Genomic DNA, 21,646 nt, shown 5'->3' with positions numbered 1-21,646 from the left:
TTTTTTTAATTTTGTGTGTGACTTTATCTTTCCCAGAGAAGGGAAGTGGAATGCTGGAGACAGTTGGAAGAGTTACCATCTTTGTATTCCAGGCACCTGTTGGCCTTGGCTGGCTGAGAGCCTGTGAGGACAGGTGGACTCTTGGGTGCTGGGACCCATGGCCACGGGGAATGAGCAGAGTGACAGAGCAGTTCTTGGCAGGTGCTGTGGTGAGGTAGCAGCTGTAGGACCTGGGACTTGGCTGCATGCCTGGAGGCCTGGGCAGGCCCCATGGGTGGCAGCAGAGGGGCCTGCCTGAGCTCTGGAGCTGCATGACAGAATGTGGATTCCCCCATGGCTGCCAGGGGTGAGGTGTTGTGTCGTGGGAACCTGGAGGGCAGCCTCAGCCCAGCCCTGAGAGAAGACCAGCATGAGGTGGCTCAGAAGCCCCAGGCATGAATGTAGGCCTGGGCAGGAAACAGGATGATGTGGTGGGGCTGGCGAGGGTTTGGAATTCCTGGAGGGTAAAATGCAAGGCGAGAAGAAGTGGATGACGAGGCTGGCGGGGCCGTTTGAGGCTAGGTTTCGGAGGACTTTCCTGAAGGGGAGGGCAGCCCTGGAAGGGATCTGGGTGGGGAGAGACGTTACTCTGTCATGAGTTTTAGTGAGATATTCACATGCCACACAGTCCATACATGTGAAGTACACAATTCATGACCTGTAGTTCATTCGCAGAGTTGAGCAATCATCACCATGAAAAGACCCCTGTTTTTAGCTGTCACCCTCTCCTTCCCCCGATCCTCTGCAGCCCTGAGCTGTAGATTTCCCTATTGGGGGCATTCCCTGTAAAGGAGGACACACAGTATGTGACCTTTGTGCATGGCTTCTTTCACAGAGCCGAGCATCTTTGGCGTTTGTCCGTGCCATGGCACGTGTCAGCACTTCAGTCCTTATTTCCATGTAATCTTCCATGATGTGGACTTCATTCACCCACCCAGCGGTGGATGGGGGTTTGTGGGAGAGGCGGCCTAGGGTGAAGCAGAGGGGAGGCTGATGGAGAAGATGGTTTGTTCACTGTGGAAAGGGGGTTCCAGGAAGCTTAGGTGAGAAGGGGCCAAAGGAAAAGGCAGCAGTGATAGTAACATTGTGAGTGTGTGGGATAGGGGATGGGAGGGGTATGGGTAGGACCCTGGAGGGATTTGTATTCAGCTCCTTCATGGACTTGGAGCCTGTCAGCCCCTCCTGGCCTTCCTGCCTCCTTGGCTCGCCTTTTCTACTTGCTGGATGCTGGTGACCCTTCAGCCGGCAAGAGGGCCCTGCCTGGGGAATGGGCTAGCTAAAAGGTCCCCTGGAGTGTAGGGAATAGGGCGAGGCTGTCATCCTGAGTTTGGCTTCTGGTCAGTGGCACAGCAAAGTCTGACTAGGGGATGAGAGTCAGCCCATCTTCAAAGCCACTTGAACTCTGACTAAAAACCGTGCTCCCTATGAAACCTCAGTTTAAAATAAGCCCTCTAGCCCAGCGCTTCCTAAAGTTCAAGGTGGACAGGAGTCCCGTGGGGATCTGTCAGAACGCGGATTGTGGTTCTGCAGGTCTGGGTGGAGCCTGGTAGTCTGCATTCTGACAGCTCCCTGGAGATCTGCTGCTGTTGCTCCCAGGACCAGCCTCACTTCCAAATAGGTCGTTGCTCCTCAGTCCTATTTCGGTGTCTGGATGTAGGAATCTGTAAGTAGGGGAAGTGGAATAACCAAAGGGATGTGGCCCTAAGGTTGTTAGATCTGAGGCCTCATTTGCATAGGAAACTCACAAGAGCAGCTGTTGAGGCTAGCAGCAGGGCTTTCTCAGAGCACAAAGCAGTGCTCTTGCGGCAGGAAAAGCCCCTGCCTGGGTCCCCCGGTTCTGTCTGGTGACAGGTATATTTTGAGGCAGGAGAATAAAAATAGTAAGATGGCTCTAAGCATTGCATGCATTCTCCAATTTCATTGTTAGCAAACTTCCTCCCAGGAGTGACAGTTCCTGACAGCATCCTGAAACTGAATTGAGGCTAATGACAAAGATACCTGGGAGCTGGGTTTTATTTGTACCAAACCTATGGCCAATGCTTGCTTGCTTAATTGATTGATTAAGACAGAGTCTCACTCTGTTGCCCAGGCTAGAGTGCAGTGGTGCAGTCATGGCTCATTGCAGCCTTGAATTCCTGGGCTCAAACCATCCTCCTGCCTCAGCCCCTCAAGTGGCTGAGACTACAGGCATGTGCCACCACGTCTGGTGAATTTTTGTATTTTTTGTAGAGATGGGGTTTTGCCATGTTGCCCAGGCTGGTCTTGAACACCTGGGCTCAAGTGATCCTTCTGCCTCATGGCTAAGGCTTTTATAGATGCATTTTCTTCTACAGAAATAGAGTTCACAAGAGTTTTGTCGTGGTTTGCTAACATTTCTTTTCAGAAGTAAATGGCAATGATAACACGTTTGATTTCTGGTTCTTTGTGAGCTACTGTTGAGATCCTGAAACTGAACAGGCTCAACCATGGCCCCGGGGTATTCAGAGTTGAGATTTCAATTACATTTGCAAAAGTGTCATAATAATACCTTTGAAGAGCACTTCATTTTCTCTGACAAGCTGCATACAGGAGAATTGTACATTTGTGATCAATAGTGGTTTTTTTTCCTCTTCAGATATTCTGTGGAAAAGCCAGTCATATATTAGAACCCTTTGGGCAAAGCCGTGACTAAAAATGAAGTGTCATCACTTCTGTGCTTTAAAAAATGTATTATGTAATATTTGATAGCTGAAAAGGAGTATCTGTAATACACATGAGTCAAAAGCATAACGACAACACAAACAGCTTAGGCGCTGCCTCCCAGCCTAAGAAGCAGAGCGACTTCCATACCCAGGGCCTTCCTGCCGCCTCCCTGCATAGCCCGCCCCTGCCCAGGGATGACCGCTGTCCTGCCCCTATGTTCATCAACCCCCTTCTTCCTTCTCTCTCTGAGTGGCTTCTAGAGCATGTCGGTGTCCCTAGGCACGTGGCCTGGACTTCGTATTTGAGCCCTTCCTCCAGTGCTGTCCTTTTGCCTGTGTCTTCTAGGTGTGGCCTGTGTGTGCTCTCCCGTTTCTACCTGCTCCACTGCCAAACAGTCCCTCGGAGCTGGCTGTTGTACTCTTCCCCAAAATACATGTTTTTTAATGATGAAGAGATGGGAATTGTGGTTTTTGATTACTGCAGCCATTTATTTTCCATATCAGCACCTCAAATGGTAAATCAGTCTGTACAGAATATGTCATACTTTAAAGAACTCTCTTTTTATTGGCTTTTAAGTTGTTTCACAGTTTTTACTATTGTAAAAATCAGTGCAGTGAACATCCTTTTGCATGTATCTTTGTGCTTAATAGCCAGTTATTTTCCACAAGATAAATCCCAAGGGGTGTGAGTGCTGGGTCATAACAAGCACATACTTAGTGCTTTAAACTATGCATTGCCAAATTGCGTTCCCAAGGCCCAAATTTATACTCCTTATCACCAACATAAAATGTTCCTTTCCTCAAACCCTTGCAAAGGCTGAGTATTGTCATTGTTTAATCCTTATCCATTTCATGAATCATAAATTATATCTCATTGTTTGTATTTGTATCAACTTAATTGCTAATAAAGTTGAGCTCTTCTTTTCCACAAGCTCATTAGCCATTTGCATTTATTCACAATTTTTTAATTGATTGTGAATCTGGATTTTAGATCTAGATAAGCTTGATTACCTTCTTGTTTGCATTTTATATTTTCTCATTCAATAATTAGTTTTGGCATTTGTATAACTTATTTTGCTGGTTACATTACTTAACATAATTTCCTTTATTATTCTCAAGAGGCTGGAACTCTTTTGTGAGTCATTTATTCATTTATTTTTTAAGGATGGGAATGATGTTATATTTTCTGAATATTTGCATGTTTTGGAATGTCTTGGTTGACATAGAATATTTGGGTCACCATCTTTTACTCTCAGACTCTGTTGACATTGTCCTGTCCTGATGTTTGGTTGACTGAGTTCCTTACTTCTCTACGTCCATTCCTCTGTTGTCATGCAGTCTTTTATTCACCCAACACGTAGTTTGTCAGTGTCTTACCGTCGTGGCTGTCCACTGGCATTTAGTGGTGTTGAAGGGAACACCACTTGGTGTTGATCCTTGGTATGGATCTCCTCTCTTAAATTTCCCTAAGGGTCGGTCCTTCCCTTATATGCTGAGCATTTCGTTAGCCCATGAGATGAAGGATTGTTGCCCTTCTGTAATGTCTTTTCTTATTGGCTTTTCTGTATCTGCTGCGCTCCCTCCTTTTACAGGTCCTGTCCTACAGATGACTGGATTTCCTGTGTTGAATTTCCCAGTTTCTGCTTTCTGCTTATCATCTTTTCCTCTGGGTATCAGAAAAATGACATGAACTGATTTTTCTGAATCATTAGTTTTGTTTTCTGTAGAACTTGATCTGATGTTAACCACATCCACTGTGTGTGCTTTCTTTCTCCAATCAATTTAAGTTGTTTATTAAAGTATTATGAACATAATTCAACATCACATAATACCTGAAGGCATATAATGAAAAATAACACTCTCTGCCTGTTCTCAATCCTTGTCCTCTTATCCACAAGCAACCGGTTTGAACATATTTTAAGCAATTTCTTTATGTATTTTTTCTCTATTCCTAAATAATGAACTTTTGCTATTTCTTGATTAAAATTTGAAATTATTTTTTCATGCTACTATGTAGACTATATAGATGAAGACTCAACACTCTTCACTCCCTACTACTTTCCCTCTTCTATCATTGTTATGTCATTATTTTTAATTGATTCAATAAGCAATATTTATTGTCTGAACTCTCTGTTAGGCACCACAAAGCTGTGTTGTATCCTATCATCTTTGTTGCTGTTGTTCAGCTTTTTGCTTTTCTGGGAGTGTGTTCTTCTCTAATTCTCCTTGAAGCCTTGTAGAAAGTACTTTCTTTACTCCTCCAGCTCCCAGGCCTCTGTTTCCCAGGCCTTCGCTCCAGTGCCCCTCTGTGGAGCCCACTCTATGGAAGCCTTACTAGCTCCCGTGTGGGCCACTTGCTGTCCTGGCTGCTGAGCTCACGTCTTGCCCAAATTTGGTCTCCACCTCTCTCCCAGGTCATGTCTACTGCTCTTCTGGGTTCCAAGTCTTCCTCTCTTGTTTTATTGTTATTTTGTACAATAATTCTTCACTGTTCCAAATCTGCTTGCTTGGCATTTATACAAGGTATAGACCAAGTGGGAGAGGAAAAAAGGGTTCTCTTTTTCTTAAGACTCTAGTAAATTGAAGAAACATTTTGAATTATTTAAAGAACACTGTTAGTTTAAAATGCTCATGAACAGTTTTCTGTTACCAATTATGCATTGAAATACCAACACTGAAATTGCTTAAGTGCCTCCTTAAACTCTATTACAGTTCATGATTATTAACCAGACATGTGCCAACAGGATACTAGATGTTGACTAAAGTCTAAAGTGGATGTAGAATCAATAGGGTGCTGATTACTTTTGCCTTCTAATAGTTTACGGCCTACAAAATGGTAAAAGTACACAGGCCAGGAGTACATGGGGGCATGGACAGTGCATCTCCTTCAGTGGAAAGGGAAATGGTTACTTTTGTCCTCTCTTTGACATTTTACCATTAGCCCTATTGAAGGAAAAACCCAGGACGTAGGTGTGGTGAAGCAAAGGCGATTTCAGCACTGGGAGTGTTAGAGGTGCAGTCGACACCTTGTTCCCCAGTAGGGTTAGGGAATGGACAGCAACATAATACAAAACCCTGGCTACTAGAATATATCGTTTGTCATACATATGGAGTACTGGTTTTCAAAGAATTAGCATATACAATAAAAATGTGACAAGATTATACTCAAATTTGCTTGATCATTCCTTCCCATTCCAGCCTCTTTCAGTGCCTTGCAGGGTGGGGAGTAATCCTGAACATCTGCCACGGCCTTCCAGTGTGCAGACGCGTAAACCAACGTAGGCATCTGGTTAGGAGAGGGCTAGATAGCAAGTTACACATAACGAATTCTCATGTTAACATGTGGGTTTTTTCAAAGCATTTAAAATGCTTGTGGTTTAGGTCTCCAAGTAAAAGGATTTAGGTGTACAGGTGGTTTGTTCTAGGAGGTCCTCCCATGAAGGAAGAGAGGACTAGGAAGGGAGGCCGGGGGAGGAAAGCCTAAGCATGTTAACCATCCCAGGTGTCCTCAGGAGGACTGTGTGGGACACATCTCAGTAGACTCAGTGGGCGGGAGGAGGGTGGGGTTCTTAATACCCTATGTCTCATTTCTCAGTGACTGCGGACCACTTCTAGAGTCCTTAACTTCCAGACACTTGTGGCCTGCCCTATACTCAGGCCTTGTGCCCGCCTGTGGCCACATGATGTCCTTAAGCAGAAAGGGGCAGGTGCTCAGGTAGGAGGCCATGGACTTGCAGGTCAGTTGTCCATGGAGGCTGCACAGGTGACCTCTGGGCTGGGGGACACAGTGGGCTCTGGCAGTGTCTGCGGTGGGGAGCTAACAGGGAGGATTTGAGGGCAGCTACACTGATAGGGAAATAATCTTGGGTTGACCTCTAGCCTCTCCCATCCCACTATGGCCTGAAACAAGCAACGACTAGGTCCTGAAGGCTGGAGCTGTTGCACCATGTCCCCTGCAGGGAAGGAGTAGACCAAAGAGACTTAGCTAAGTCAGAGTAATGAGAATAATAGAAAGGTAACTGAACTGTTCGTTTTCTTATTTTTGCATACTTAAAAGGGTTCTTTTAAACAATGGGGAATTAGAAAATAAAATTAGCTTGCACGATTTCAGATGGGGACAGATGCCTGCTTGCTTGATTAAAAAAAATTCTACAAAAACCTCAAGTAGAGTTAATAGTGTATGAAAATTAGGTACCATGTGTGCACTTTGCTTCATAATGTTTTTATTAAGCAACCAGTCGATTTAAAAATAATGCAGTGCCACCACTGACATAATGGCACTCTACACTGTGTGTTATGGAAACATCCAGCATCCTCTCTTAATATTCTGTTGGGTTTTCCATTACACAAGGACTTTTTTTTTAAAAAAAAAGCTTTCAGAATTATCACATAATATGAAATTATATCAAGCTGCAGTTTGAGAAAACAAATTATTCACATATAAATTCCAATTACGTTTTAAATATGTCTATCAGCTAGAGATAATGTATGGATGTAGGTCTCTACCGCTCTTGTAAAATGCCACATTAGATTCAGACTCCTATCCTCAAATTTTTACCAGTAAATGTCGTTTGCTCACTGCAGGTTGCCTCCTCCTTCTTTCCCCATCCCACCCTCTGCCACCAGGCCTGTAAGTAGCAGAAAGAAATGGAGAAGCCAAAGGTCACAGACTTGTGGGATTTCAGTTCAAGAGCTGTCCCAATTCTGAGGGGAAAAATGAATCTATACAAAGTTGACACATGGCCATCGTGCTGGCCAATGGCGATGTCCTCTCCCTGAATTTGAGTGTAAGTCTCCATCATTCTCATGATAATCCATTCCTGAAGGTGTCTCAGGCTGCTGTGCCCCTTTTTGGGCTTTAATGCATCTGGACAGTAGTGGTGGAAAGTTGCCTTCCAGAAGTTTCTGTAACCTAGCAGAGCACACTGAGGCATGATGAAGTTCAGAGAAACAGCCTAGACCCAAGGGGGTACATTGTTAATTTAATTTTTCTGTGTTCCACAGCATGCTTTACTCTTTACATTGTCTTGAAATTCTTCATTATTCAACTAAGCAAATACCAAATGACAGCTGGTTGTGTTTATCTCCAGGGTGACAGAATGATCACACAGCATGGTATAAGTGACTTGACAAAAATCAGAGCATTTGTTACTGGTGGTAGTTGATGGACACTTAGGACAGTGAGCATTGTGGAGATAAATTTCTAAAGCTATTGAAATGAGTTAATGGGCTAATGGATGGGGGCATTTACCCTTTTGCCTTTAATTCATGTCTTGACTTCTGCGGGGTCTGGCTGGGTACATCCTCTCTGCACAGCATCCTCTGGTTCTAGCTGTTCCTCCTGACATCAGCCGGGCCACAGGAGTGGGCAAGCATGCTGAGTAATCTACCTTGTGGTATTTTAAAAAGTAATTGCAGAGGAGATATTTGATCTTTATGACTTGTACCATAAGACTTTTTTGGAATCTTTGTAAGGGTTTGGTTGGAACAGAACTTTTCCATCTACACTATGATCTGTAAAAATCATAGTAACTGACTTCATGAGGTTTGAGTTCTTCTTTTGTTATTTTCTTCACTCTCTAATTAGATTTTGCTCATATGCAGGACAGAGTAGTCTGGCAGGAAATAACTAGCATTAAAGTAACTCAAAGATAGGGCCATACCTGGCATTGTCCAGCAAGAATGGAAACAGGGTGTGCTGTCCTGGACCTGTGGCAATTACCAGAAGCCCGTGTGTAGGTGTTTGTGCTACAAGGAACCCGGTCGACTGAAGGCTTGTCCAGGAGTCCCGAGACCTGGCGTTCCTCCCAGCCTGACAGCTGCCTGGAGGTGGCATGAGGCGGGCTATCATTTAACTGACCTCACCTCTATTGTATTCAGAAGTAATCTGCAAATTATAATATCTGTTCTTGATTTCTCAGAATGCCAAAGGGGACACATTGATTGTCACAATCTAAGGGGTCATTTATTTCCTGAATGTGAAGATAGACTTTTTAAAGATCTTAAGATTCCAAGTTATGTGCTTGGGCCCTTTGAGGATGGAGGTGCTCTTTTTGTAAATTGTAGACTCAAGATAAAGAATGAGTCTTGAGTTGAGTTGGGTTTTGTGGGACTTATCACAGAAATAAACTAGGACGTCTATGAGAAGCTGTAATTTTTCACCATCATTCCCCAAAATCATGTTGGAAGTAAGTTTAGGACACCATCACCATCTCACTCTAGTGCAGCGGTGTCCAACCCTTTGAATGTAAGAACATTTTTGCTTCTCTGTGGTGGCAGATGTCATGAAAAGTATGCACAGATTCTTTTTTTTTTTTTAGCAGTTCATCAACTATCATTAATGTGAGTGTATTTTATGTGTGACCCAAGACAATTCTTCTTCCAGTGTGGCCCAGGGAAGCCAAAAGGTTGGACATCCATGCTCTAGAGTAATCCTTCCTATCAGGGATTCCTGGGCACCTGTGTTCTGAAAGGACATGCCCATAAATCGGTTTTCTAGAACCCCGTCATAGCTTAATCTAGTGCTTAATGGCCTGATAGACTTGGGTGTTCCTGAGAGAAATATGGGGGTGATGGCAACAGCAGACACCATGTTCCTGTGGGCTGGGTTTTAATCCTTCAAGCCTAGGTGAGTGCTGCTGGTTGTAGGCAGCACACCTTGTCTGATTTTCCCCTGGAGTGAGTGGAATCTTCAGGCAGCCTAGAGTTCAGCTGGACACAAAGTGCTCAGCTCTCCAGTTTATTCACCAAGGTGCGCCCTCTGGCTCATTAGTGTCCATGGGAGCCTGAACTTCCTTATTCATTTCATGTTCTGTGTCATCGTCACCCTGGATCATCCCACAGTGTGAAGGGCTCTGTCTTTAAAGCTGCTTCAGGACTGATGCTATGTGTGTGAAGGAACAGAGGCAGATCGCGATTCCCTGTTGATCTGATGCTTTGCACTTCTCAGGGCACGTGCACCTCACAGTCACCCCCTCTCCTTGCCCTAGGCATATCATATACAGAAAAACAGACCTTGACTGGCCGCCCAAGAGCCTCTGTTTTTCTCTTCCCAGTGGCCTACTGCCTGCTTAAGAGACAGATACCCCAACCCCAAAGGCAGGCCCCCACCTGCCATTGCCAACACCCATGCCCGTTGAGTGCTAGTGAAGAGCTGTTCAGTTTTCCTACTCAACTGGCATAAAAGCTTGAGCCTCTGTGCCCTCTGAGGCTATCGTCTGGCCTGATCTTGCAAACAAAACCTGTCCTGTCCATTCATTTCTTCAGTCATTCATCTGTGGCCTGCATGTGCCACAGCACACGAGCCACATCACTGTGTCCATCTCAGTTAATGGGGGGCTCGGGCTCCTGCCACATGCCTCTGCCCCAGCCTGCCCTGCTGCCTTGCCGTGCCTGTCCTGTCCCAAGTCTTTGATGATGATTTTCACTGGTGTTGCCTCGATTCCCCTGCCACTCCCGACAAGAATGCTTCAGTTCTGCCCAGGGTGCCCTTCACTCGGCCCTTCCCTCCTGTTGCCCCATTCTCACCTGGGCGTCTGTTCTTCTGCCTTTGCCTGTATGGCCCTGACATCTTCGTCTTCAGTCATCTCTGTGTGTTGTTTTCTGCTCAGACACACTGCCCTGCCATGTGCCATCTGCCACAGTATGCCTGGGAGTGAGGAGTAAACACCCGGGTGATGCCAGTCCCTGGAGTGCCCCTGCCTTCTCACCCCCAACTAGGACCTGACTCCCACTCCCAGCACGGCTTTCGTTGGCCCTCCCCAAAGTTGGGGCTTGCCTGCCCTGGAGACCCCCCCATACTTTGGCCATCCAGTGGCGCCACTAGGATGTACGGATGCTGACTGCATTCTTAGGCCATCACCTGCAGGCTTGGTCCTGAGTGTCTATGTCCCATTTGCAGGGCTTCCCCTGCCTGGGCTGCCTTGGGTCAGCAGGTGGGCCCGGGTTGGTCAGACTCCGCTCCCTTGCCCTGATCTGCTTCTCCCACTGCCACTTACAGGCACACAGGGCCCTTTCCTGAGGCCAAGTGCCAGGGACATCAGAGAGCCAACACTAGGCTCGTGTCACTTCTGAGGCTTCCCCACTCTGCTCTTAGCCAGCCTTGTTACTGGTTGAGTTAAACTGTTGCCAGTAATTATATTTGATCCTCTGACTTCTTCAGCCATCAGGACAGAAAAGGATGGACGAACTGAGTCCAGCAGCAGCTTGTTGCTAAACCACCGAGGAGCTGGACCAAGGTTAGGACCAGTTTCTCTTTAATTTGGCAAATGGAGATGGCCCTGAGGTCCCTTTCTACCCATGAAGACAAGTGTGCGGCTACAGAGGGCAACAGCTTGCCTTGTTGTATGCTCCGGGCAGAATGGTGGGGGCTTGAAGCACAAGCCTAATACACATCAAGTGCTTAGAGCAGGCCTGGCTTCATGTGAGTGGGGATTGCCAATTATTTTTCCAGTGGACAGTCAGCCTCAGGAAGGCAGGGCTCTGCTTGGTTTTCTGTTGTGTCGTTGGCACCTAGAATAGGTATAGTCAGTGCCCAAAAGTTACCTGCTAAGTGAAGTTAATAGATTAAGCAAGAGAGGTCATGTCGCTCCCTGGAAAGAATGCAGGGTTTGGCATCTAGAGGCCTGGGTGTGGTCCCCCTCAGCCACTAGCAGGCTGCAACCTTAAGTCACATGACCTTGCTGGGCGTCGCTGTCTTGTTTATGTCCATGGGCATGTGGTGAAAGATTCTGCTTTCAACTGCAAGTGCCACAAACCTACATGAGGGTGGCTTATAACGTGAGGGTGGCTTAAACAGTAAGGAACCTGGTTGCCTCCCCTAATGGGAAAGCTGGTTCAGCCGGCTCAACCCTGCCGGGGCTCTCCAGAGACTTCTGTGCACCTCTGGATGTTCCCTCCTCGTTTGGAGAGCTGCACCATTCCGAAGCTCTGTTTCCTCCCCTGACTGTGGCCAAGGATTGGAAAGAAGGCAGTGTTTCCTTGCACCTGTGTTTATTAGGGAGGGAAGCCTTTTTCTGAAGACCCTCTGCAGTCCCCTCAGGTCCTCTTGGCTATGGTTTGTGTCACATGCCATGTGACAGGAGAACCAGACATTGCCACCTCTGAAGTAGGAGGCTCCTGCCAGCAGGGAGGGAGGAAGGGGCTGGGAAGATGAGTAGCTGCAGTGTAGGCAGCTGTTGGTGGCTTCTCTGTGGGACATTGATGATCATTTAACTGCTATCAGGTTGTTAAGAGCAAACAAGGTCACATAGGTGGAAATGCTAAGTGGGAATCCCTAATAGGTGACACACATGCACCCCATCAACATTATGTTCCAGATACATGTTTGAAAAGAAAGTGCAAATTACCTTAGGTGGCGCTTGTCCTCTGCAGTGTGGCCTCAGGCTCCACCCTGCCCTATTGTCTTCCTCTTGGTCACTTAACTCATTTTGCTTCCTGGCTGGTCTCTCAAGGCATTTAAGTTTGCAGGCCCTGAAATCGGACATTATAAGATTAATGTTCAGCTGGTTCATTCTTAGATTGTGCAATTAGAGCTTGGGCATCTTAATTAAAAGGAAAATCCCTTATGTTTTCAGTGGATTTAATCATGAGTTGGGCGAGTCTGGATCTGCATATTCCAGTCCCCCATCTTTTGGTACCCGTGTTCCCAAGCTTCACTGTGAGAGGTGCAGGCTGACCACAGGACCATCACCTGGCCCCCGGTGGTGTCTGTGTGTCCAGGGCTGCTTTCAGAAGGCTGGGTTTCTCTCTAAGGCGATAAAGCCAGCATGGTTTGGACAGTCTGTCCCTTACAATGTGGGCCTTCTTACCAGTTGATTGAAAACAAGCAAACAAACAAAACCCCAGAAGTACTCTATTTCAGTGTTTGTAGATCGTATGTTCACAAACCTGTAGTGGTTTATTCTCCTTGACATGTATCTCCTCTTAATTTGAAAGCTGTTGACATTTTGCTTGAAACCCATATGCAGTACCAGTTTCTTTTCTTCTTCTTTTTTCTCATCTGTTTCCTTAAAAAAAAAAAATCCAGCTGCTTTCTTGCCTTGAGATGTAAATTCCACATTTTGGCAGCATTGGATTCCAAGTTTTCCCAGAAAAGGCTTAAATTTATTAGGTTAGTTCACAATGTTCTCACAGAGAACTTGAATTTGCGGCGTGGAGCCATATGTGGTTGGGTTGTTTTAAGATAAATACTGTAAGAGAGTCAGCATTACATCGCTGGCAGAAATGTGGGCTGTGCCTGTCATTTAAATAGTTATCACATGTGATTTAAAAGCTGGCAGTCGATGGGAGGGGGCGGGGTTGGAGGGGAAGGTCAGATGGACATTTCTGCATCTGTGGTGTCTGTGCCTCTGCCCCAGCAGAGTCGAATGACACCACGAGGAGCTGAGAAACCCCCAGAAGGCTGTGCTAATTGGGGTTAGTCCCCATCATCCTCTCCGGATCTCGTTCTCAATAGCATAAAAGAGTACAAAGTGAAGAACAGGATGGGTCACAAAAAGGCCTTTGCACGAGATTACATCTTAGCAGGGGGGGAGGTTTATTTAGTTTTGTGACTGTTGATATTCACATTTTATGTTTTTTTTTTTTTTTCTTTTTCATCTCTGAAGATGAGAAACAAAACTGAGAGGGCATCTTGCTTTTTAAAAATTGTGCTTTCTCAGCATCTAACTTGGACCTGTTCATGAGTATTTATATATGTGTATATCAGTGTATGCATCTACACACACGTATGACATACAAGTATGAACACATGGATGCGAATATAAAATGTCAATTGCTGGCAGCAGAAGGCAGCTTCCCACAAGTTACTGCAGAACACCGATTCCCAGATATTTGGATTTTACGAATCAGGAATATAGAAAACAAAAAGAAATTGGGGAGTCTAGCATGGATTGCTGACTTCATGATTTCCAAAATTGCTTAATTTTTTAAATTATAGTAAAATACACCTAAAACTTACCATCTTAACCATTTTAAGTGTACAGCTTAGTAGTAATAGGTATATCCACATTGCAAAATCCAAAATCAGTTCGCAAGAAAAGGAACGAGACAGAAGGAGTCCTGCATACTGTCCTTATCATTTCATCAAAGAAAGAGCATTTTAACAACAGAAGAGAGACGAAAGGAAAGAAGTCTGTTATTTTAGATACAGGAAATTCCTCGTAACCTGTGGCAGAATAGTAAAGAGAAAAATATTTGTCCATGGAAAAATAATACTACGGAGAACTATATAATAAGCAGCTGTGTGTGGCCATTTCCCAGATTTAAAAAATGCTAGGTTTTGGTCATCTTTTCTCCAGATCATTCATTCCTGCTTAAAGTGCTGCTGCATGAACTGTTTGTTACCAGGCCATGGTGAAACAAAGAACAAAATTGAGAGGGCATCTTACTTTTTAAAACTAGAATTGCGCTTTCTCAGCATCTAACTTGGACCTGTTCTTGAGTATTTAGATACGTGTGTACATGTGTATGCACACTCACTGTCACCCACGCTGGAGTGCCGTGGCGTGATCTCGGCTCACTGCAACCTTCCTTTTGTGCCAGAATGAAGTCAGCTACACCACGGAGTTCATAGTTGAGAAGAAATCTCTCACAATACTTTGCTGATGAAGGAAGCTGTGTGTTGATTTACATTCTGACACGAACATCTTACTGTTGCTGGTCCAGGTGTCACGTGCATTTTGTGGACTGCACTGATTAGTAACTCTGCTCTAGATCTGGTTTTGTTCTTATAAAGTTGACAGTTACAGTTGAAGCCTGTATATATTCATTCCACTAAGATCCCATTCTCCTCTTTCCCCTCCATGTTTACTAGTGGATTAAAGTTGGCATGTATTCTTCCAGGCCATAGTGTATTTGCATGAGCTCACTAGCAATATAGAGTATTATTTTGTGTCAGTGGAATCCTACCGTATATAGCCTTCTGAAGCTAAATTTGTTTTGTATAACATGATTTTCAAGATTTCCCTATTTTTTTTTAATTAAAAATAATTTGTTTTTGAGACAGTCTTTCTCTGTCACCCAGGTTAGAGTGCAGTGGCGCGATCACAGCTTACTGCTGCCTCAACCCCCTGGGCTCAAGCAATCCTCCCATCTCAGCCTCCCCAGTAACTGGGACTACAGGCATATGCCACCACAGCTGGCTAACTCTTTTTTGTTTTGTTTTTGTAGAAACAGGGTCTCTCTATGTTGCCCAGGCTGGTCTCAAACTCCTGAGCTCAAGCAGTTGCCCACCTTGGCCTCCCAAAGTGCTGCTATTACAGGCATGAGCCACCACCCCTGGCCAAGACTTGGCTGTTTTGATATATGTAGATCTGCTGTACAGTATTGCTTTAGGGGCCAGACCACATTACATATATCTGTCCTCCTAATGTTGATGAACATTTGGATTGTTTCTAGGTTTTTGCAAATACAAATGACACTACAGTGCATGTTGTTAGAAGCCCCCACTGTGCACACAAGTGGAAATTTATCCAGGGGAGTTTTCTGGGAGGATAGTTTTGCTGAGTCAAAGGTGAAGTGATGTCTTCATTCACAAAATCTAATTAGCATATTAACCAAACTCAGCTGTATTCTACAGCTTTTCAGGTATATGGGGAGTAGGAAAGAGTAAGCCAGGGGTCCCGAACCCCCAGGCCAGGGACCGGTACTAATTCCCATGGCCTGTTAGGAACCAGTCTGCACAGCAGGAGGTGAGCAGCCTATGAGCGAGCCTTACCGCCTGAGCTCCGCCTCCTGTCAGATCAGCAGTGGCATTAGATTCTCATAGGAGCAGGAACCCAATTGTGAACTGTGCATGTGAGGGATCTAGGCTGCACGCTTCTTATGAGAATCTCACTAATGCCTGATGCTCTGAGATGGAACAGTTTCATCCTGAAACCATCCCCTCTTCTGTCCCCCCATCTCATGGAAAAATTGTGTTCTATTAAACCGGTACCTGGTGCCAAAAAGGTTGGGGACCACTACTGTAAGTCAATTATTAATAAATTTGATTTCCTGGACCCATTTGAGAGCTACTGGTTGGTTGTTCATCTCTCAAAGGGTTAACTCAAATTCTGTTCATAGTGGAAGAAATGATCTGGCAGATTGGGGGAAGTGACTCGTCTTTGTGCCTTGGATGTGGGGCAGGGACCAGCAGGGAGAAGTCAGCCCTTCAATAAGTTTCCTTCTTTTTATGTAAACTAGAAAAAGTTCACAGACTTGGTCTGGGATGGAGATAAAACTGGGTATTGCTGTCTCTTTGTTTTTTGGTCTAAGAAAATCCTGTGGCTCAAAACTTGGCCAGTCTTCTCTGCTGGGTTTCTCAGCAGGCTTTCCTGGAGTGGCCAGGCTGCTGCTCAGTGTTAGATGATGGAAGCTTCTTTCAGCCATCCAGCTGATGCTTTCTTTGAAGAACTATTCAGGGAAGAAGTGGGCCCAGGTTCCATTTGAGTGAGACATCAGGGGCGTGTCCCCTGCTGGCCTGGTGGGAGCCTGAGAAGGCTCCGGTGACCGGCGTCCCTGAGTGTCGCCACCACACAGCCTGCTGGGAGCACTCAGTGCCTCAGCTGCAGGCGAGTGTGGCTTCAGTCTCAAACCAACTGAAAACTGAGATGGTATTCAGTGTGCTTAATGCACTTTGTTTCATAGCCTTCTCTGTAATCTTCAGCAAAGAGTGACGTGTTTTGAACATTCTTTAGAAAACAAGTGGTGTGGTGGTGTGGCTCACACCTGTAATCACAACATTTTGGGAGGCCGAGGTGGGTGGATCACTTGAGCCCAGGAGTTCAAGAACAGCCTGGGCAACATGGTGAAACCCCGCCTCTACAGAAAAATTGGCATGCGCTATAGTCCCAGATACTTGGGAGGTTGAGGTGGGAGGATCACTTGAACCGAGGAGGTTGAGGCTGCAGTCAACCATGATTGCACCACTGTACTTCAGCCTGGGCAACACAGTGAGACCCTGTCTCAAAAAAAAAAAGAAAGAAAAAGACAAAAGAAAACAGCAAGAAGAAGATAACTTGATGAGAAGAAAACTATCAAAGACAAAAGTAAGAGATGAAGAGCCTTCGTGTATGGAGCTCTTCTAAGGCTGTTAAAGAAGGCTGTGGCATGGCCACTCCCTCATGCTGTGTGCCAGGTTGAATTATGGTCGGGGAAAAGTCTGAGAGTGATTACTCCTATTACTAATGATTTGTTTCAGTGACTCGGGTGCCTGTTGGAGAAACATTCCGTGTATAATTTGGTGTATCTGAACCAGTGTTCTGCCAGGTTATCAGAAAAACCCTTTTCAATGATTTCCACCTGGGAAGTCACTGGTGTGTGGGATACACAGGCATGTGTTTGTGTTTGTAAAATATTCTTTTTTATTTTTATTTAATCAGCTGTCAAAGCTTGAAAAACAGCAGCAGAGAAAAGAAAAGACCAGAGCTAAGGGACCTTCCGAATCAAGCAAGGAAAGAAACACTCCTCGAAAAGAAGACCGCAGTGCCAGCAGCGGGGCGGAGGGTGACGTGTCCTCTGAACGGGAGCCGTAGCTCAGGAGGCAGAATTCAGGTAGGAGCTTCCCTGCTTGGCTTCGTCTTCCCACATTTTGGGGAAGCAGCAATGAATAGGAGGGAATAGCTGCTGAGGTTGAATTCATTCATTTCACAGGCGTTCATCCATAGCTTCCTTAAATCTGCTGCCTTCTAGGATGGAGACGAAAGTTAGTGTGTTAGTGCATTTTCACGCTGCTGATAAAGACATACCTGAGACTGGCTAGTTTATAAAGATAAAGAGGTTTAATGGATTCACATTTCCACGTGGCTGGGGAGGCTTCACAATCATGGTTGAAGGCAAAAGGCAATTCTTACATGGTGACAGAGCAAGACTCCATCTCAAAAAGAAAAAAAAAAAAATCAAGTGAAAGGGGTGTCCCCTTATAAAACCATCAGCTCTTGTGAGGCTCGTTCACTACGAAGAGAACAGTATGGGGGAAACTGCCCCCATGATTCACTTACCTCCCACCAGGTCCCTCATCTTGAATTGTAGCTCCCATAATTTCCACCTGTGTGTTTCCACATGGGAATTGTGGGAGCTACAATTCAAGATGAGATTTGGGTGGCGACAGCCAAACCATATCAGTTAGCAAATAAGATTGTATTTTATTCATTGAGATGCAGGAGGGTGGCATACTCACAGGCCTGGGGTGCCCACCTGGGGGTGGAACCTGTTTGTGCCACCTTCCCTGGGTGCCTGTGCCAGTCCACAGCTGCTGCTGTGATTGCCTGTGCAGAGCACTTGTGGATGCAGAATCCAGACACAGATGCACAGAGTCCACCTGTGCTCCCACATCTGCCGTCCTGCTCTTAGCCACCCCAGCAAGGGGCACTGCCATCTCAGCGGCCTCCTCTCATCACCACCTGCCCTGTGTTCCAAAATCCTTCACAGTGCCTGTGTGGCACTGCCAGTTTACTTTTCCTAAAATGGCATTTTATTCTTATCACCGTGGCTCACTGTAGCACAGAGTCCACCTTCCTGCCTGAACATCAGAGGCCTTGAAAATGTGATGCAGTCATCTGATGGCACTGTGCCTAGTTCCTTCCCCCAGGGAAACTGTTTATTTTGCCAGGCACTGGACCAAATACTGGGCACAGATTTGAGGGACCCAGGACCTGTCATAGGGAGGTCACAGGCTCAGGGAGAAGCATAGGAGCAGTTATGCTGCAGCACGGTGCATGTGGCAGGAGTGTGAACAGGTGTGGGGTGGAGATGGGAGGTCAGGGGAAGCCCCTCAGAGGCCTGGGACCGGACCTGGAAGGACAAGTGGCAGTGGGGAGGGAGATGAGGGGCAAGGGCAGGGAAGGGCTGCCTGAGCCAAGAGAAGAGCAGTGCAAATGCTGTCTGGGGGTTGGGGGGCAAGGATAGGAGAGTTTGGGAATGGAGGAATTGCAGAATGGTGGGAGTGTTGAGTGCCAAGTGGAGTGGGAGGGCAGGGAGTAGATCTGAAGTTAGAGAAATAGGAGGTCTGGATTGTATAGGGTCTGGTATGCAACCCTGAGGAATTTGGATTTTATCCTGGGGTGGGAGGGACCTCTGAAAGGTTTTAAGTATACAAGTGACATTATCAAACACAGAGTTTATAAAGAGCACTCTAGCAGCTTTGGGGAGTGAGGCTGGAAGCAGATAGGCCTATTAGAAAGTGATTGCACAAGTCCAGGGAAGAAATTGTACTAGGAGCAGAGGGGAAAGAGTGGGATTGAACGATGTAAAGGAAATAGAATCATTTCAACTTGGAGATTGATTAGATTGGAAGAGGAGACATCCAGAAGGATGAGGGAGGAAGATGGGGGTTGCTGATGGCACCTATTTTGGGTGTGTTGTGTTTAAGGTGCCTGTTGGCAGCCACTGGTGATGCCAGTGGTCTGCCGAGTCTGTGGCTTTAGAGCTGGGGAGCCAGGTCTCGGACATACAGTTTGGAACTTTCAACTCACAGACTGTTATTAAAACCAAGTTAGAGACAGGATTCACCCAGGAAACACCAAATTGTGATAGAAGAACATCCAGAAGGTAGTCTTCAGCATTCTCTTTCTCTTCTGAAAGAGAGCAAGGGTCAGAAATGTACCTATGAAATGGCTTTTAGGATCCACAATACCAGAAAGTGAGATATATTAGGCCAGGTGTGGTGGCTCACGCCTGTAATCCTAGCGCTTTGGGAGGCTGAAGCAAGAGGATCACTTGAGCCCAAGAGTTTGAGACCAGCCTGGGCAACATGGTGAGACCCCCATCTCTACAAAAAAAAAAAAAAAAAAAAAAAAAAAAAATTAGCTGAGCATGGTGGCGCTTGCCTGTCATCCTAGCTAATCAGGAAGCTGAGGTGGGAGGATTGCTTGAGTTCAGGAGTTGGAGGCTGCAGTGAGCCATGATTGAAGCACTGCAATCCAGCCTGGGCGACAGAGTGAGACCCTGTCTCTTAAAACAAATGTTTAAAAAGATTCGTTAGTAATAGCTGGGCACAGTGGCATGGGCTCCCAAATAGATATGCAGACGAGAGGAACAGAACAGAGAGCTCAGGAAGGGTGGACTGCTGGTTCATAGATGGTTTTAGGGGAGGGGCTGGCCAGTGAGTCCTGTTGTCCTCTTGACTGTTCCCTCATCACTGTGTTTTCCTGCCAGTGTTGTGCAGGGAGACGACAGCACTGTGGTGACCAGCCTTGGCTTATGTATCTCATGTATGCATGGGACACTGAAGCATGCTTCAGAGGGAAGGGACGTCACATAAAACTTCCACTCCCGCCCCTCCAAAACTTCATGATAATTTGCTTAAAGTTGGTGGTCAGTTTTGGCATCACAAATATTGCTGGTGCTTCTGATTTATAATCTGTCCAGAAATCCTTAATCCAAAGAGGTGAAATGTGCTAAGTGAAGACAGAGCACAGAGTGGCCCTTTAAGGTACTTTTTCAGTTGTGCTAGTTAAGTGGGTCGAGCAGTAATTCAGAAACTCATCGAGGTCTTATCTCCATCCTGCTGACTTTTGGGTGACAGTGAATAAGTTCTATGGTTTTTCTCCTATTGGAGGAAAACTCATCTCCCTCAGCAGTGCTTTGTGGAAGGCAGGCAGGTGAAGTCATGGTGCCTGGAACTGGCCCCAGCAGCCCGGGCAGGGCGGGAGCAGGCGCGTTCCCTCCCCGCCATGTTTCTGTGTTTTCTCAGGCTTCCCTGGCTCACAGGGGAGCATGACGGAGAGAGCATCCCAGCACTGCTCCTGTCCCTTGAATGAAAGGTGCAGGGATTGACATTGGTTAGGCCAAGTTTTAGTAGTTACTTGGTCCAGAAGCAAAACAGATTGGACACTCCAGTTTCCACTCCTGGGGCTCAGGGCAGCTTCTCAGCCTTAATGCTCAGGCATGGCCCATGTCTCTTCTTCCAGTTCTGTTGAAGACTGTGCCTTTCGTGCAGTGAATTGGGACCTTAACAACAGGTTCAAAACAACTTGGGCTGGGCGTGGTGGCTCACGCCTGTAATCTCAGCACTTTGGGAGGCCAACGTGGGCAGATCACGAGGTCAGGAGATCGAGACCATCTGGCCAATATGATGAAACACTGTCTCTACAAAAAATACACGCACACACACAAATTAGCTGGGCATGGTGGCACGCGCCTGTAGTCCCAGCTACTCAGGAGGCTGAGGCAGGAGAATCGCTTGAACCTGAGAGGTGGAGGTTGCAGTGAGCTGAGATTGCGCCACTGCACTCCAGCCTGATGACAGAGCAAGACTCTGTCTCAGAAACAAACAAAAAGAATGTTTAGACTCCCATGATGAGCTTAATGAATGGGAGAGGGAGAAACATATGAGCCCCTGTCTCCCAGCAACCAGACCCAGATTACCAAGCTAAACACACTGGCAGTCACACACACACACACACACACACACGCAAATACAAATTTATAGGTGCCTTGGAGGTTTTTATTTTCAAAATAGCTTGAAGAATTCGAATACCACCTAACCAATTCCTTTCTGGGTTGTATTATTAACCTAATACATTTTATAAATTTAATGTCTTGATTTTTACTTTATATCTGATCAGTGCTTTGAAAATCTTTTGTTTAATCTCTGAAGGGGTATAGAGTTTTGTTACTTTTAAAATTCTTGTAAAACATAACAACTCAAAGACTTCTATTTGCATTAGATTTGGCCTCAGAATAATTCCTGTAGGGAATACACCATGGATGTTAGTGTTCTGTGGCCCCTGGGTAGCCTGGGAGTAATTTTGCTAATTCTGTGGGCAAGAAAAACACCTGAGGGTCTCATGGGCAGAGGAGGGGACAGTAACTGCGTGTGTCACAGAACGTACAGGAGAAACATGCTCATAGAAGGAAAACTGAGCACATAAAAAGAAGGGCAGGTGTGAACATTGCATATTTTTTCCCAACATCTAAGTTTATGAGGCAAATTCTCATGGACT

At 45.9% G+C, this 21,646-nt stretch overlaps 1 protein-coding gene across 2 annotated transcripts in view; it reads left to right on the top strand.

The window, feature by feature from the left end:
• DTD1 (D-aminoacyl-tRNA deacylase 1) overlaps positions 1-21,646 on the top strand; it is a 191,226-nt gene that overhangs the window by 146,638 nt on the left and 22,942 nt on the right. For both annotated transcript variants that reach the window (XM_023217776.2, XM_023217775.2), the window contains exon 5: positions 17,084-17,255. In XM_023217776.2, coding sequence (XP_023073544.1) covers positions 17,084-17,236 — 153 coding nt within the window. In that variant the 3' untranslated portion in view covers positions 17,237-17,255. The remainder of the gene's footprint in view (positions 1-17,083; positions 17,256-21,646) is intronic.

Source organism: Piliocolobus tephrosceles, chromosome 20 (genome assembly GCF_002776525.5).
Source record: "Piliocolobus tephrosceles isolate RC106 chromosome 20, ASM277652v3, whole genome shotgun sequence".
Taxonomy (NCBI): domain Eukaryota; kingdom Metazoa; phylum Chordata; class Mammalia; order Primates; family Cercopithecidae; genus Piliocolobus; species Piliocolobus tephrosceles.
The sequence above is the reverse complement of the archived record's forward strand: the minus strand, read 5'-3'. Positions and strand labels throughout refer to the sequence as shown.